The sequence below is a fragment of the Oncorhynchus tshawytscha genome, unplaced genomic scaffold, assembly GCF_018296145.1.
Source record: "Oncorhynchus tshawytscha isolate Ot180627B unplaced genomic scaffold, Otsh_v2.0 Un_scaffold_1528_pilon_pilon, whole genome shotgun sequence".
In the NCBI taxonomy this organism is placed as follows: domain Eukaryota; kingdom Metazoa; phylum Chordata; class Actinopteri; order Salmoniformes; family Salmonidae; genus Oncorhynchus; species Oncorhynchus tshawytscha.
In genome coordinates this window covers 1,600,217-1,618,540 of record NW_024609832.1, presented here as the reverse complement: position 1 = coordinate 1,618,540, position 18,324 = coordinate 1,600,217, and the positions used below count along the sequence as shown (strand labels likewise).

The 18,324-nt window shown below is 42.9% G+C and overlaps 1 protein-coding gene across 1 annotated transcript; it reads right to left on the bottom strand.

Moving 5' to 3' along the window:
• Positions 1-306: 306 nt before the first annotated feature.
• Positions 307-12,119, bottom strand: LOC112229599 (homeobox protein MOX-2). Its single transcript, XM_024395530.2, has 3 exons — positions 11,088-12,119; positions 6,292-6,464; positions 307-1,256 (listed from the first exon to the last, which is right to left on the bottom strand). The coding sequence occupies exons 1-3, from the start codon at positions 11,614-11,616 to the stop codon at positions 1,035-1,037; spliced, it is 924 nt and encodes a 307-aa protein (XP_024251298.1). The 5' UTR covers positions 11,617-12,119; the 3' UTR covers positions 307-1,034.
• Positions 12,120-18,324: the final 6,205 nt, after the last annotated feature.

Here is an 18,324-nt window from a genome sequence, read left to right as displayed (position 1 = left end):
TCTGAGACTATCACAGTGCAGGTGCATTTATACGGAGACTTGATTACACACAGGTGGATTGTATTTATCATCATTAGTCATTTAGGTCAACATTGGATCATTCAGAGATCCTCACTGAACTTCTGGAGAGAGTTTGCTGCACTGAAAGTAAAGGGGCTGAATAATTTTGCACGCCCAATTTTTCAGTTTTTGATTTGTTAAAAAAGTTTGAAATATCCAATAAATGTCGTTCCACTTCATGATTGTGTCCCACTTGTTGTTGATTCTTCACAAAAAAATACAGTTTTATATCTTTATGTTTGAAGCCTGAAATGTGGCAAAAGGTCGCAAAGTTCAAGGGGGCTGAATACTTTCGCAAGGCACTGTATTTTTCACAAAAAAATTTAACTTTTAAGACTCTTAGTGGAAGCAAAATGTAAAACCAATGGAGATGTTTGCTAATATGCATCATTCAGTTATGTTGTAAGTAAATCAGCATAGTAGAACTCACGGTAATAGCCTACTATTCAATTCAATTCCACAATTTTACTTCAAACTAATTGGACGACTTTTGTATTCCAAACGGAGTAAATACAGTAGAATTTTATATTTGACCGTTCAAAAATCCAAGCCATTCTATCAAGGCACTTGTGGAATGTTCACAATAATATACAATTATATTCCCAATTTACAGTCTCATGAGCTTGAGGCTTTGCTCACAAGCATATCATTTGTTGTTTTATTTCACACATCCAGTTGTTAATTCCATGCTCCTTCCATTCCTTCTTCTTCTTGCTAACCTTGACTTCTTTCTTTCTTCACTCCTTTGCCAATCAACAAACACCTTCAGTCAGAAAACCTGTTTGTTGCTGGTTCCTGAGAGAAAAGGCCTAGGTGTTCATTCTGAGTTCTGAGTCTAATCTCAACATACTGTATGTAATGCTGTACCTGTAAATTCAACATGATCTCATCAACTCACTGCATTTTTAGACGTTTGTTCAAATGGCCGCAAACTTAACCTTTGACCTCTGCGTGGCATATGTGGCAGGTCAGGGTCATAAGTGAGCGTGCTCTGAGCTCTGGTCACTGTCGTGACTGTCCTCATTACCAGGGGAACCAGTGGAGTGGTGTAGTCCTCCCACCATGCCAGAGTACTCTGAGGGTAACAGAGTTCCCTTCTTCACGTTGACCAGTTCTTTCTCTCGCGCCGCTGCCCCCTGTTGACCTCCTTTAACACGCTTCCACTTCATCCTTCTGTTCTGGAACCACACCTTGACCTGGAGGAGAAGAGAACAATTCGTTTACAGGGAAATAGCGTGGAAGTTATATGGCGGGGGTCCACCTCAGAACCTGGAGGGCGACAGTGACTGCTAATTTCGTCTTGTTCCTTTGGTGTCTGATTTAGACACTCCTATGAGGAATGAAAACCTGCAGATGCTGTGGCCCTCAAGGACTGGAGTTTGACACTTGGGTTGTTTTCAGGAGGGCTGGGGGATCGTAGCCCTTCTCAGTAACAAGGGCAATATTAGCCAAGGTTTAAGAAAATGTATTTAGTATAATAATAACCACATGAAGAACATTTCAATAAATTTGAAGTGCACAAAGTGTTCAGGCATTGTTGTGAGCGAGTGGAGATGGGGTGTATATTGTGTGTGAGGTTCTGAGGTAACTCGATGCCATTGTTGGTTCGTGGCGTTCTGGAGTTCTTGGTATGTAGGCCCATCAATAAAACCCTACGTCCCCCCACCTCTTCCCTCCCGTTCCCCCTCAGTAAAACCCTAGCGTCCCCCCACCTCTTCCCTCCCGTTCCCCCTCAGTAAAACCCTGGCATCCCCCACCTCTTCCCTCCCGTTCCCCCTCAGTAAAACCCTAGCATCCCCCACCTCTTCCCTCCCGTTCCCCCTCAGTAAAACCCTAGCGTCCTCCCACCTCTTCCCTCCCGTTCCCCCTCAGTAAAACCCTTGCGTCCCCCACCTCTTCCCTCCCGTTCCCCCTCAGTAAAACCCTAGCGTCCCCCACCTCTTCCCTCCCGTTCCCCCTCAGTAAAACCCTAGCGTCCTCCCATCTCTTCCCTCCCGTTCCCCCTCAGTAAAACCCTAGCGTCCTCCCACCTCTTCCCTCCCGTTCTCCCTCAGTAAAACCCTAGCGTCCCCCACCTCTTCCCTCCCGTTCCCCCTCAGTAAAACCCTAGCGTCCCCCCACCTCTTCCCTCCCGTTCCCCCAGTAAAACCCTAGCGTCCCCCACCTCTTTCCTCCCGTTCCCCCTCAGTAAAACCCTAGCGTCCCCCTGTTCGTCAGGAAACCAATGTCCTGAATCTGTTAGTGTGAACCCTTCGCTATCAGTGTGTGTGACAGAGATTTACAGCCTCAGTGAAACAGACCTCTGTCTGAGCAGAGCATGCGCGCGCACACACACACACACACACACACACACACACACACACACACCCCACACACACACACATACATACATACATACATACATACATACATACATACATACATACATACATACATACATACATACATACATACATACATACATACATACATACATACATACATACATACATACATACATACATACATACATACATACATACATACATACAGGAGTGTGCAACCCAGCTCCCCCACCTCTCTTTTCACACACACACACACACACACACTCCTCCCGACACACCATTCCCCCCCACCCTCCCACACACACACAAACACAAGTGTGCAACCCAGCTCCCCCACCTCTCTTTTAACACACACACACACTCCTCCCGACACACCATTCCCCCCCCTCGCACACACTCTCTAGCTCCCCCACCTCCCTCTTCACACGGTATGATCTTACGTAAACCCTGAGAGACACCTCGTCTACCAGAGCTGGCAGCCGAGTGCTAAATCATTATCTACAAGATCATTACAGTCGCACGCCACTTGAGTCTTGGTTCCCCCATTGTAGACGACGGGGTACTTTGGGTTTTGACCCCACTGTGTACGATGTAGGTTGCACAGGGTGACACTGAACCCTGGGTGTAGGGTATAGGTAGCACTCGATGACAGTGGGGCCAGTTATTGTTGGCTGTCGTGGTTAGTGTTGGCTGTCGTGGTTAGTGTTGGCTGTCGTGGTTAGTGTTGGCTGTCATGGTTAGTTTTGGCTGTCGTGGTTAGTGTTGGCTGTCGTGGTTAGTGTTGGCTGTCATGGTTAGTGTTGGCTGTCGTGGTTAGTGTTGGCTGTCATGGTTAGTGTTGGCTGTCATGGTTAGTGTTGGCTGTCATGGTTAGTGTTGGCTGTCATGGTTAGTGTTGGCTGTCGTGGTTAGTGTTGGCTGTCGTGGTTAGTGTTGGCTGTCGTGGTTAGTGTTCGCTGTCGTGGTTAGTGTTGGCTGTCGTGGTTAGTGTTGGCTGTCATGGTTAGTGTTGGCTGTCGTGGTTAGTGTTGGCTGTCGTGGTTAGTGTTGGCTGTCATGGTTAGTGTTGGCTGTCGTGGTTCGTGTTGGCTGCCGTGGTTAGTGTTGGATGTCGTGGTTAGTGTTGGCTGTCGTGGTTAGTGTTGGCTGTCGTGGTTAGTGTTGGCTGTCATGGTTAGTGTTGGCTGTCGTGGTTAGTGTTGGCTGTCGTGGTTAGTGTTGGCTGTCGTGGTTCGTGTTGGCTGTCGTGGTTCGTGTTGGCTGTCGTGGTTAGTGTTGGATGTCGTGGTTAGTGTTGGCTGTCGTGGTTCGTGTTGGCTGTCGTGGTTAGTGTTGGCTGTTGGGGCGTCTTATTTCGACATGGCCAGGTATGTGCTGATGCATGGGTCACGTCCGCACACTGGCGGGGGGCCCTGCCTCGGATCCTGTTCCTGACTCCACAGATCCTTCAGTATTTGCGTCTCTTCTTCGTGATGATTAAGCTGCTGCCTAAAACGGCCCGATCGGATCGGGAATGAGCGAAGCTCCCTTCCCCATCCCCCACTGACGACCCTTCACAGCCCTACCCCTCCTGTTGGCCCTCCCCATGCCCCACAAACTCCAACCCCCTCCTATACTCCCTTCATCCCCACCCCTCTCTTATCCACCCCCCTGAGCGACCTGCTTTCTCACAGGAGTCAAAAGCTCTCCTGGATTTATTTTAGGCATTGTGGCCTGCCACTCACAGGCCCAAGACAGGAGTTAAGTTTACAGAGTAAACACGCATGTGTGGCTCATTTTCGAATAAACAGGTTTAGCATCGACCGCCTCATAAAACTAAGTCCTTCGTATGTTTTTGTTTTACATACACACAAACACACAAATGCACTCGGACACACATATCCACGAGCCGTACAAAATCTTCTGCCAGCCTTGGGTGCAACTCTAATTGGGCAATCAGTAAGTTCTACCTAAGTTGTTGCACACACACACACACACACACACACACACACACACACACACACACACACACACACACACACACACTCGCAGGGTTCAGTGGTGAGACGAGATGAGGATTGGTGTCCACAACTTGTATAAACCCCTGCCACTGTATATGCCCTTGGGCTGAGGCCAGAATGTACAATCATTATTGGTAAAGCTATATAGTAGTTAATAGCAAGATCAGGGAGGTAGAAGCTGCACTGTAAGATAATAGCCACGAGGATGTTAGAGTGGGTTTAACATCCAAGATCAACCCCCACACACGTACACATACACACACACACACACGTACACACACACTCACTCACACACACACACACATGTACACACATGTACACACACACATGTACACACACATGTACACACTCACTCACACACACACACACACACACACACACACACACACACATGTACACACACACTCACTCACACACACACACACACATGTACACACACACACACACACGTACACACACACTCACTCTCACACACACACACATGTACACACACATGTACACACACACGTACACACACACTCACTCACTCACACACACATGTACACACACACATGTACACACACATGTACACACACACACATGTACACACACACTCACTCACACACACACACACACATGTACACACACACTCACTCACACACACACACACACACATGTACACACACACACACAGACACAGACACACAACCCCCACGCACATCCAGATTTATAGGCCTTGCATTGGGAATGTGTGGAGAAGAGAGGACAGGAGAGGAGAGAGGAAGAGAGGAGAGGCAGCCAATATGAGTGGGAGTGATTGTGAAGGACAGGGCTCCTAGCTGGAAGGCCTAAGTCCTCAGTGGGTTGTTGCCTGGCTGCCTGGGCCTGGCCTTGAAAGTCTGATTGGACTTATACAACAGACTAGGATTTCCAAAAGCACTTATGGGTGTGGTGAGTGTGTAGGTTAGTTTGGTTAAACGCATCACTACCAACAGACTTCTTCTTCAACTTTTTAGATCAAGGCAGATTAAGACATAAAAAAATATATATTTAGATGAACAGTTTGTTTCTTTTCATCCTGGCCCCAGTTTAATCCTACGTACTGGACTAAACAACACTTTCAATAGAGATTCTCCCTTCTGCATACTGTGTGGGAATCCGCCCCTTAATGTCAGTGTACTTCCTATTAGTGTCTGAAGGGAATACAGAAACATCTGGTGTCTGACACATGCCATGAGACAGTCCCTGCACACACACAGACAGACCAGCGGTGCTGGCAACACACACACACACACACACACACACACACACGCACAGACAGACCAGCGGTGCTGGCAACACACACACACACACACACACACACACACACATGCAGCACAGATATATCAAAAAGCCTCAGTGGTTTTGGTTTGGAAGCGATGAGATTCAGAACATTAGCATGACAAGCGTTTGGTAATGTCAAAACATACAGGGTTTTCATCCTGAGGCCTGTGCAGTTTTTAATAGAATCCCTAACAGCTGCTGTTATCTGACATTTCTGTGTGAGTCTTTGAATACATGAGTCTGTGAGTTCTTAGGGTAATTACAGAATCAGTCCTCTAACCGTGATTCCTTCAGATATTTTGTTCACACAAAATGTTCTGATTTATTTGATCATCAAAGGGAGAAATGAACTGCATAATGTTTTGTCATTAGATGATGAGATGATAAACCAATATGATAAGCCAATATGATAAGCCAATGTGATAAGCCAATATGATAAGCCAATATGATAAGCCAATATGATAAGCCAATATGATAAGCCAATATGACTAATTAACTTGTTTTGTTTTATCAAGATACTTGTTGTTTTCTTTATCACTTTTCACTTGTTTCATATGCAAATGTTCATAGATTTGATTGCTTCCACACAACAACAGGTAACGTACTTGTCTTTCTGTGAGGTCGAGGTTGACTGCTATCTCATATCGCCTCAGTCTCGTCAGGTAGTTGTGGTGCGCAAACTCTGACTCCAGTTCCCGGATCTGTTCCTTGGTGAACGCTGTCCTCTCCTTCCTGGGCTTGCTGTTCACGTCAGACTTATAGCTCCCGTCCTGGGAATCTGAAATGAAAAACAGAACTTTTTCCAGATACTGTTGAGTCGCCAAAAAAGAAAGGAGAGGAAAACGTGGTGAAAAAAGAAGGGATTGTGTGATAAACTGCAGGGCTGAAATGCAAAATGAAAGCAAAACAATTAGGGGTGACCATCACCTTTTATTATGGGGATATTGTTCATGCACACTTTATTGTGTCTTACTGGAGGAGGGGGAAGCTGCATGAGAGGTGGCAGGCAGGCAGTTCTCTATAGTCTCAGAGCCCAGCTCCCTCCGACAACTACCCTGTGTTCTTTCTCTGATACAAACTCACTCATCTTCACTCCTTGGAGCATAGAAAGAAACAGACTGATATCACTCAAATATTATCAAGTTGCAACACATTCTTACCGTATGTGGAAATTCCACAAATCAATTTTCTATAGCCTCATTTCTTTTCAACCTAGGCAACACAGAGCATACTGTAGGCCCTATAACAATCATTTGTTTAACTGGAAAGTTGGTGGAATTGTCTCTGCCTCTCTCCAGTACTTTATCACCTGTTCTAAAGAGAAGTTTCATCCAAAAAGAGGGCTAATATTTGAGGCTAGCCAACTCGATACTGTAGTTCTATTGTTCTAAGACAAAAGTGATTCCAAGAGTTCATCTCTGGTGGACCGGAGGGGAAGGTGAAGCTGAGGTCAGTCAGGTGTGGGGTAATGTGAAGATGTAATGCATGTGGTAATGTCTGATGTAATAATGCATGTGATAATGTGGAGCTAATGTCCCTTGTAACTAAATGATGAGATGGAAGGTATTCTTTCTTTTATGTAAGTAAAGCTATTGAATTTGGCCATCCTCCTCGTGCCCCAAAAATGAGGTGCATGCTGCCTCTGCTATGTGGGGTGTGGTAGCGTGATAATGTGATGTGGTAATGTGGGAAGGTAATGTAGGGTGTGAACCTCCCACCTATCACCTGGCAGACTGAACAATAGACCAATAGATACATAGATCAGCTAAGCACCACCCACGGGCCTAGACATCAAATGGAGCATGATCGGAAATCGTACACCGGCCCACACTACATACAGGCTGAAGCGTTTCAGCAGATGCCACTAGTAAGAGTGTGTGGTGCGATTCATCGTATATGTGATTGAAGTTAAGTAGACTTCAGAAAGACTTTCCAGATTGTAATTTATTTTGGTCTAATTGTCTGTATTTAATCCAGATTGCTCAATTGGATTCTGAAAAGGGTACATTTAATCAAATCCTTTTCAAAGGTTTTTTCATATAGATGTGGCTTCAAATTGGGTGAACCTCATTCAAATATCTCTTAATAACACTACAATTCATCAAAAGAGTTGAGCTGTAATTGACATGTTGTTCTCTAGTCCACGCCAAATAAAACCAGCTAACATTCTCTCAGTTCAACTGTAATTGTTGGACATGTTGGATGTGCTGACAAATGAAATAGTGTCAGGAAAGTATTTCTCTCTGCCACATCCAGTCCCATGTATTCATGGCACTCGATTTATAAAAACAGAATATGGGACGAAGACATTTCTGGAAATAAAATCTTCAAACAAAATATCTTTCACATGGTTTAGGTATTTTATTTTATTTGAAACAATTGTTTAATGCTTTATACCGTACAGTGTCTTGCAACACTCCTTTAATATTCCTACAACATGAATCTACATTACATTTTTAACTTTTGTTCAGCATCCTTTGTTATGTATCAAGAAGGTGCATTTTGCCATTATTTTACCACTTATTTCACTATTGCCACAGCATGTTACCTCATAAGACCGTTACCTCATCAGAAATAGGACCTCAAATAAAGCCCATGTTGCCTTTTATAACGCGCAATGGAGGTTAATGTTAGGAAACGTGATTGGTGTTAGAGGTGCAGCTCCTGGGTAGGGCTTCACAGTTCTACTGGCTGTCAATTACAATTGCACCCTGGGGTAAAACTAACCTGAGAGATGGCAAATGGAAGTGGAACGTTAACTACTGGGCACAACAACATCTACCTGGTGGGTTTCCCTGCAGGGAGAACGATACAGATACAGACAGTATGACCTGGCAGAGCCTTCCTGCTCATTCAAACGGGGCCCCTTCAATTTGATACATTTTTAGGATGAAAAAAGGCACAACACAGTATAACTAACAGAATGAATGCAAAGGGAATTTGGCCATCCTATCAGTGCCCCAATAAAATGTGTTGGTGCTCCACACCACTGGAAGCTGGTGTCAGTGAAATGGCTTCTGGATACAGAGAGCAGTGCTCTTGTCATGACCCTGCACTGATGACCTGAATCAGCCCTCGTGTAGCCGCCAGGAAGTCCAGACACTGTGCTAGTAACTTATTAAGGGCCTGACTTGTCTGGTCCCCAGCCCAGATATGGATGGAGCTTGCATTATTATGGTGACTGCTGATAATGAGGGCTACAGCCATATACAGCCATATTAGGTCTAGTGCGGTGCCCTGCATGACGTGTCCAACACATTTAGCCATCGGCCATTTTGAGACTCCACCCGGGGTCCAGATCAGTTTGTCCTTACAACCTCAGTGCTCTCAAAGGCAACATAGTCGTTGGGAGGACAGTGTGTAAAATTATCTATAATATCACTGACTTAGGTACACATTCCCACGTGCAACTGAATGGGCTCATCTGAAAATAGTTGTTTAACAAATGTGGAAGTTGGACCTAAATATAGAGCTTTTTGTTACGTCACTAATGGACTAATACAGTTCTATTCTATTTTCTTCCATTCCATTTCATTCTATCATCCATACTGTCGATGACCAACAGTGATTTCCAGAAGTGTTATGGATTAATTCTCCACCCACATTATTATTATTATTAAGAGGCTGCTTTTTCACACAGCTGTTGCGGCTAATGCTATAGGTACATACGTTCTACAGCCATAAATACTATGTAGGTTTAGGCCTATGAAAAAGCCCAGGTGTGCCCGTTGTAACAGTTTAAAAGGAGGCTTCACAGAAATCACACCTGCAGGCCATTAATACCCTGGAGGAAAATGTCACTGTTGATTATCCCTGGGAGCCTGAAGAGAGGGGACAAATAAAATATTGGCTGTGCCAGGCTATAACCTATAAAATGGGGTTGAGGGGGTTGAGATTGAGGAATGTTAAAGGGCACTTTGATTCTAATGAAAATGGAAGATTGTCTCAGTTACTTTCTACCGGTTCAATCCATGTCAATATTGCAGCAAATGACAGAAGTAAATCAATTCCCTATTGCTTAACACCGAGAGAGGAAACCAAAGTATCTTGATATCTGATAAAACAAATGTAGACAGAAAGGTAATGGATCTAATGCTTCAACTAACAGAATCTGTAATGCATCACACTTGCTCATTTCTTCATATAAGATTGTCAATAGAATAGTATGACTATTGACCTTAGTATTTAGAAAGACAATTTAACCTTTTTATCAAGTCAAATGGTTTAATTGAATTGTGATTATCATTTTGCTTCAAAAAAAAAACTTTTCCATAATAGATATATTTATAAAAACATTAATTCATTATTTATCTGTTGTTTTACTGAAAAGATAACTAAATGATGGTGTGAGAATAAATTGATTCATTGAATTCAGGTGAAATGAAGTACAAGATCATATTTTCAGTGTGGGGCCTTGTCGCCTAGTGTTTCACACATCAAGGCGCTGTTTCTAAAAAGCGCTTGCCTGCATTTCATTTAAATATCAATAAAGTTAGCCTAATCCTACCTCGTAAAATTCTAGACAGTAATTCCAGATATGAATGAATGTCAATAGAGCATGGAAAACAGTAGCGATAAGACATAATCGAGATCAAATAAGATCCTTAAAGATCCTACAACACAAGGTGTTATAATACTGAAATGTGGGTATACATATCTTCCCATTAAGAGATGCCAATACAGTTTAATGTTCCATTACAGCTAACTGTAGTGCAATAGCTAGTCATTGAAATTAATGAATTACATTCGCAAGTAGACAATTAAGAAAACAAAATTATATCCAACATTGAACCATGAGCATCAAGCAGTCAGTAATCAAATAGGACATCGGTTTCAATTATCAGAACTAAGTCAGTTTCAAATAAACCTGAAGAAAAATGCAAATGACACACGGCCCTCAATGTTATCTGGACAACCAGTGTAAAAACAAGGCCCAAATGCTAAAACAATAAGCCTACCTACTTGTTAGTAAGGTTCAAACTTTGAATTGACTTTGAAACTAAAACGTATGCACTGAACCCTGTTGTCATTGCACAACTTCTCATGAGGTTCTCGAATTTAGGAGCATTGACGCAGAAGACTACAGCGCTTTCAGTGATCATGAAAACATTAGCCAATTAGTTCAAATGCAAGCGATTCATTTGTGTGTTTTATTACTGTATCACAAACTATTCTCTCCTGTTTCAACATCTGTGGACTGTGTTTGCTTACACACAGATGGTGATATCCCCAATATGAGAATAGACAAACCAAAAACTTCAAATCGTTATACTCCCTCGCTATGTGATGAAAATTCCTCAGTGAGTTTTGAAGGAAACAATCAAAACTTTGAGACTGAACTCAAAGCTAAGAAAAGCATAGAGGAGAGAAGAGAATAATGTCCTCATTGTCCTCATCTTACCTGAGCTGTGCAAATCATCTTTCCCCTTACTGTTCCGTCTCTGTTCAGTCTCGTCCGGGGACATCGTCTGTCGTCCAAAGTCCCCAGGGACACAGGATACACCTGTGGGGTCACTACTACCTCCCAGACTGGGGTTGGTGTTGGAGCCACACAGATTTGGGGTCCCCCCACCACACCGTTCTGAGACTTGGCTGTCTGGGGGAGGTAGGCAGAGGCCATGCCTAGTGTTGGTTGAGGGCATCTGGGGGACATGCCAGGGAGTCTGGTGGGTCTGGTGCTGTGGGTGGTGGGGGTGCTGCTGATGCGGGTGTCCTCCACGATGGTGGTGTTGCTGCCCTCCGTACACGCCCTCCTCCCCGGGTCCAGGGTACCCCCCACATGGGGGTGAGGAGCCAGGCAGGTCAGGGTAGGATATGTGGTCAGAGCGTCCGTGCAGCGCCAGCGTGGACTGGCTAAAGGCAGGGTGGGGGTGCAGACCCTGGGCCGGGGCGTGGGGGCTACGGAGGCACCCAAACAGGGAGTGATCCATCACAGTGCTCCACAAGATCCACCCAAAAGACGAACCCCCCTAAGTCCACCACACACACAACCACAAAAACTTACAGGAACTACCAGAGTGACTAATTGAGGCCACAAGACAGAAATGTTGCAGGACAGAGAGTAGAGCAGACTGAAGCCAGTTGAGGGAGGTGGGTGGACCCAGAGCCTCAAATCAGGGCTCTCCTCCACGGCTCTCTCACCTCTCACCTCCGTGCGCTCCCCGTTAGTTCCCAGGGAAAGCGATCGGAGGAGGCTGAAGGAAGGCAGAGATCGCAGCGTTGAAAGGTAGGGCCTCCGGTTATCCCGAGCATGCAGCCTGTTGCCAGGCACAGCGCGGGTAAACACTGACTCTGCTGAGCTGGAGCTCGGGTGTCAGGACACAGGGAGACGGTAGACGGAGAAGAGAGACGGAGGAGAGGAGAGACGGCTGAGGCCAGAGTGGTTCCAGGGAGAAGGTGGTTCCAGGGAAGTTGGGAGAGAGAATGAGAGGGAGGGAGGGTGGGAGGAGGCCAGGAGCAGGGATGTTATATATAGGACGTAACGTGAGAGGGAGGCCGGGTCACTGGTGAACTGACTCACTGCTAGGCTTCTGACCACATGCATACGATCTTCCTCCAAAACGCAACGCACAATAAATCTAAACCATTCCAATGGCCTGGCCTCCAGAAAAGTGGGCAATTTATTTTGGACCCACCCGACCCCCTCGACACGATTTCTGAGAAGTGCAGTGTTGCGTCAGACTTTAGGGGGTTGGATATGAGGGTTTGGGGGTTCAACACCCCCACATTATCTGCTGTTTGTGTGTTTACTGCATATAGCTGCTGATGCGTTGCATTTAGGTGTATAGGTCATTTGAAAATATGTTTACTGTATTGTTTACTGTATGTGGCCCAATATTGGACTCCATTCAGCATCTGATTGATTTGATCAACTTTTTATCCAAATCTTCAAATATTGTATGTGTGTTAACATTACCCCTTAACCCCTCCACTCTACTCCCCTCACCCGCACACACACACACACACACACACACACACACACACACACACACACACACACACACACACACACACACACACACACTCCTAAGCATTTAAGCCCTAGTAGTTTTCAACATCACTTTGTCATTCTTTAAATGTATTTTCATGTTTCAAGTCTTCATTAAGTTTTTCCCTTTTTCACTGTGTGTTTTAACTGTCAAAATATCTCTTTGATCTGAGTTTTTTCAGCCATTAGAAAAGACTCACATTCACATGACTTGTCAATTCATTATGAAAAATTATAGGGGGGTTGTATAAACGCAATAGAGTGAGAAAAACGAATTTAGCGCAATGAAATGAGTTATTAATTGTCAAAGTGATTCACTTGGCAGTTGTTTTTACTAGCTTTCATTTACAATTACAGTACCAGTAAAAAGTTTGGACACAGAGACTCATTCCAGGGTTTTCTTTATTTTTACTATTTTCTATAATGTAGAATAATAGCGAAGACATCAAAACTATGAAATAACACATATGGAATCATGTAGTAACCAACAAAAATGTTAAGCAAATCAAAATATATTTTATATTTGAGATTCTTCAAAGTAGCCACCCTTTGCCTTCATGACAGCTTTACACACTCTTGGCATTCTCTCAACCAGCTTCATGTGGTAGTCATCAGCAATGCATTTCAATTAACAGGTGTGGCTTGTTAAAAGTTCATTTGTGGAGTTTCTTTCCTTCTTAATATGTTTGAGCCAATCAGTTGTGTTGTGACAAGGTAGGGTGGTATACAGAAGATAGCCCTATTTGGTAAAAGACCAAGTCCATATTATGGCATGAACAGCTCAAATAAGCAAAGAGAAATGACAGTCCATCATTACTTTAAGACATGAAGGTCAGTCAATGCGGAAAATATCAAAAACTTTGAAAGTTTCTTCAAGTGCAGTCGCAAAAACCATCAAGCGCTCTGATGAAACTGGCTCTCATGAGGACAGCCACAGGAAAGGAAGACCCAGAGTTACCTCTGCTGCAGACAATAAGTTCATTAGAGTAACCAGCCCCAGAACTTGCTGCACAAATAAATGTTTCACAGAGTTCAAATTTGAGACTTTTGATTCCAACCACTGTGTCTTTGTGAGATGCAGAGTAGGTGAATGGATGATCTCTGCATATGTGGTTCCAACCGTGAAGCATGGAGGAGAAGGTGTGATGGTGTGGGGGTGCTATGATGGTGACACTGTTTGTGATTTATTTAGAATTCAAGGCACACAACCAGCATGGCTACCACAGCATTCTGCAGTGATACGCCATCCCATCTGGTTTTCGCTTAGTGGGACTATCATTTGTTTCTCAAAAGGACAATGACGCAACACACCTCCAGGCTGTGTATGGGCTATTTGACCAAGAAAGAGAGTGATGGAATGCTGCATCAGATGACCTTGCCTCCACAATCACCTGACCTCAACCCAATTGAGATGGTTTGGGATGAGTTGGACCGCAGAGTGAAGGAAAAGCAGCCAACAAGTGCTCAGCATTTGTGGACACTCCTTCAAGACTGTTGGAAAGGCATTCCAGGTGAATTTGGTTGAGAGAATGCCAAGAGTGTGCAAAGCTGTCATCAAGGCAAAGGGTGGCTAATTTGAAGAATTTCCAATATATAATACATTTGGATTAGTTTAACACTTTTTTGGTTACTACATGATTCCATATGTGTTATTTCATAGTTTATGTTTAATTCTATAATGTAGAAAATAGTACAAATAAAGAAAAACCCTTGGATGAGAAGGTGTGTCCAAACTTTTGACTGGTACTGTACACACAGCACCTTCAGAAAGTATTCATAACCCTTTACTTCTTATTTACAATAACGGCCTACCCTGGCCCAACCTTAACCCAGATGACACTGGGCCAATTGCCCTATGGGACTCCCAATTACAGCCGGTTATGATACAGCCTGGAATTGAACCAGAGTCTGTAGTTATGATTCTTGCACTGAGATGCAGTGCCTTAAACCGCTGCACCACTCTGAAATAGATTTTTTTTGTCTCACCCATCTACACACAATACACCATAATAACAAAGTGAAAACGTTTCGTTATTTAATTTTAGCACAGTATTGAAAATGAAATACAGAAATATCTCATTTACATAACTATTCACACCCCTGAGTCAATAACAGCTGTGAATCATCTAAGAGCTTTGCACACCTGGATTGTACAATATTTGCACATTATTCTTTGAGAAATTCTTCAGGCTCTGTCAAGTTGTTTGTTGATCATTGCTGGACAGCCATTTTCAAGTCTTACCATAGATTTATTAAGTAAAAACCGTAACTAGGCCACTCAGAAACATTCAATGTCATTTTGGTAAGCAACTCCAGTGTATATTTGGGCTTGTGTTTTAGGTTATTGTCTTGCTGAAAGGTGAATTTGTCTCCCAGTGTCTGTTGGAAAACGGACTGAACTATGTTTTTCTATAGGATTTTGCCTGTACATAGCTCTATTCCGTTTATTTTCATGCCCCAAAACTCCCTAGTCCTTGCCGATGACAAGCCTATCCATAACATGTTGCAGCCACCACCATGGTTGAAAATATGAAAAGTGGTAGTCAGTAATCTGTTGTGATGGATTTGCCCCCAAAAATAACGCTTTTTATTCAGGACATAAAGTTAATTTCTTCACCACATTTTTTGCAGTTTTACTTTAGTGTCTTATTGCAAACAGGATGCATGTTTTGGAATACTTGATTCTGTACAGGCTTCCTTCTTTTCACTCTTTCATTTAGGTTAGTATTATGGGGAACTACAATGCTGTTTATCCGTCCTCAGTTTTGTCCTATCACAGCCATGGTGAAATCCCTGAGTGGTTTCCTTCCTCTCTGGCAACTGAGTTAGAAAGGACACCTGTATCTTTGTAGTGACTGGGTGTACTGATCCACCATCCAAAGTGTAATTAATAACTTCACCATGTTGAAAGGGATATGCTTCTTTTATTTTTACCCATCTACCAATAGGTGCCATTCTTTGCAAGGCATTGGAAAACCTCCTTGGTCTTTGTGGTTGAATCTGTGTTTGAAATTCACTGCTCAACTAAGGGACCTTAAAGATGTGTGCGGTACAGAGGCGATGTAGTCATTCAAAAATCATGTTAAACATTATTATTGCACTCAGAGTGAGTCCATGTAACTTATTATGTGACTTGTTAAGCACATTTTTGCTCCTGAACTTATTTAGGCTTGACATAACAAAGGGGATGAATAATTATAGACTCAAGACATTTCAGCTTTTCATTTTTAACGAATTTGTGAAAATATCTAAAAACATAATTACACTGACATTATGGGGTATTTTGTGTAAGCCGGTGACACACAATCTCAATGTAATTCACTTTATATTCAGGCTGTAATACCAAAAAATGTGGAAAATGTCAAGGGGAATACTTTCTGAAGGCACTGTGTGGTTCTAATAAATGTTATACAGTTTGTTTCAGTGTTATGCTTTTCATAATTTCAAGCAGATTTCTATTCCCTTCTCACCATTTCATCAAAACAATTTCTACATAATGAACACTATAACAAAACCAGCACTTTAGATTTGAGAAATAAATGAACTCAAAATGGTGGTTACTTGGTAATAGTCATTGTTTTGGAGACTGATTATGTCTATGATTCAATTCTTTCCAGACTATTCCCACGATAATTCACTCAATCTCACTCAAACAAACTTTAGCATTTGAGTTAGAAATATTTCCTTTGCTGGTTTGCTTTTAAAAGCATTTACTGATATATATCTGCGTCCTGGCTATTTTAAAGGCGACCTCGGTGCAGGAGAAACCACACACACATGAAGCCGGGTATTGGGAGAGGAAATTAGATTCATTTTCAAGGAAATTGTTTTAACAGAAGGAGAGGGAGTGAGAGCCGTCCCGTCATCCACTGTTGGAGTAGATCTCTCTAAGCTGTAGCCGTATACAAAGAGTCTTAGGCTGCACCAGCACATCCGGTGGTCCTGTAGCTAGGGGTCCTGGAGAAAAATACTGTGTTTACTTTACAAATTAGGCCAATTAGTAGCTGTGTAAAGTAATCCGTGGGTTTAGGACCTCACTTATATGCCCATATGGTTTCGTTTTGGTCTGGGGTATTGAGGCCGGCTGTAGCATGGAGGTAGGTTTCCCCAGGGGTAGATGTTGCTCTCCAGCCCAGCCCGGGATGCACTTGCAGCCCCTTTCGCAGAACGACGGAGACCCCTAAACCTCCGTAACTGACACTCGGGCGATAATTTGACTGCTCCCTGGGGGAAAGGGATTTTCAACAGGTGAGTCCTTTGACTTTTTTCACACTGTGGGCCGTGGCAGGTGTGTGTCAATGTGTGTGTCTGTGCATGTGTGTGTGTTCCTGTGTGTGTTTATATAGCGTCTATAGTGAATATGATGTTAGACATTTAACTGCAGCTGTTGTTCACCCTGTAACCTGGCTTTGTCAATCAGTCTGGGTTTACACTGTGAGAAGGACAGCCTGTGGCATACCGCTAAGCATACGATGCATTACAAACAGTAGCGCCTCACTAAACTTCATAGTTTAGTTTTGTTGTGATGATAATTAAAATATAAATATGAATAAAAATTGTGCTTGTGATTTATTGTATCATTGTCAGATTTTACTGTCTTAAAATGTATCATATTAAATAAAGTTAAACTGAAATAAAACATACATAATGAGTATACCGTTTTCTTGTGTGCTGTTAGCTTTCTATATTTTATACTGGGATTCCTCTGAACTTCAATTTCAATTCTTTCAGAAGTCTGAAATTGCTACATATTAATTTAATTAGTTTTCAAAGGACAACTTACCAAATGAAGAACTATAATGAAAGCCTAACTTTGGTCTGTCCTACTCCTTTATTGTGGTGCTTTTAGTGTTGAGCCTCAAAGATAGTTTCCCTGGATCTCTCACAAAATTAGAAACTACTGTAACTCTGTTGTTTTGTGATACAAGAAACGGAGTAGGCGTGTGTGTGTGTGTGTGTGTGTGTGTGTGTGTGTGTGTGTATGTGTGTGTGTGTGTGTGTGTGTGAGACTAACTGTAAAACTCTCCGTCAGCCAGCGTATCAGATAGATTCAACAGCCGTTGCGTCTTCCTTCTGCCGATGCCAGCTATTGCTTCACAGAGATAAAACTATATCAAAGCATGTAAAGACATTTCAGATTCTTTCTACAACAACATAATGATTAATAGTTGTCAAGGTAATAGTCTATTAATCATAACAAAGGGATAATATACTTTCAACGCATGCAAAAGCAATTCAGACACTTTCTATATAACAATATACAGTATAATTTGGATGCGTTTTGATGTCATACACAAAATAATATCCCATACTCTTACACCTGTTGTATTACTGTATAGCATGTTGTTAGAGGTTTTATTATCGGGTTTGAACTGTCATACTGTACACTATGTGTCTGTTGAGTGAAAGGGAAAGTCTGAAAGTTAGTATGAAATGTAGATTACTATTCCATACTATAAGTACAATAATGAACTACAATAGCTTCACAAATCACTTCCCTAGATTTGAAGAAAATGTGTCTTCATAAAATCAGCATCATTTGTTTAGATCAGGGATGGGCAGAGGGGGTTCAGTCGAGAGCTCAACTTACTGTTGGGAGTTAGAACAAGGTGCAATTTCGAAATTTGGAAAAAATGTGTTCAGCAGTTTT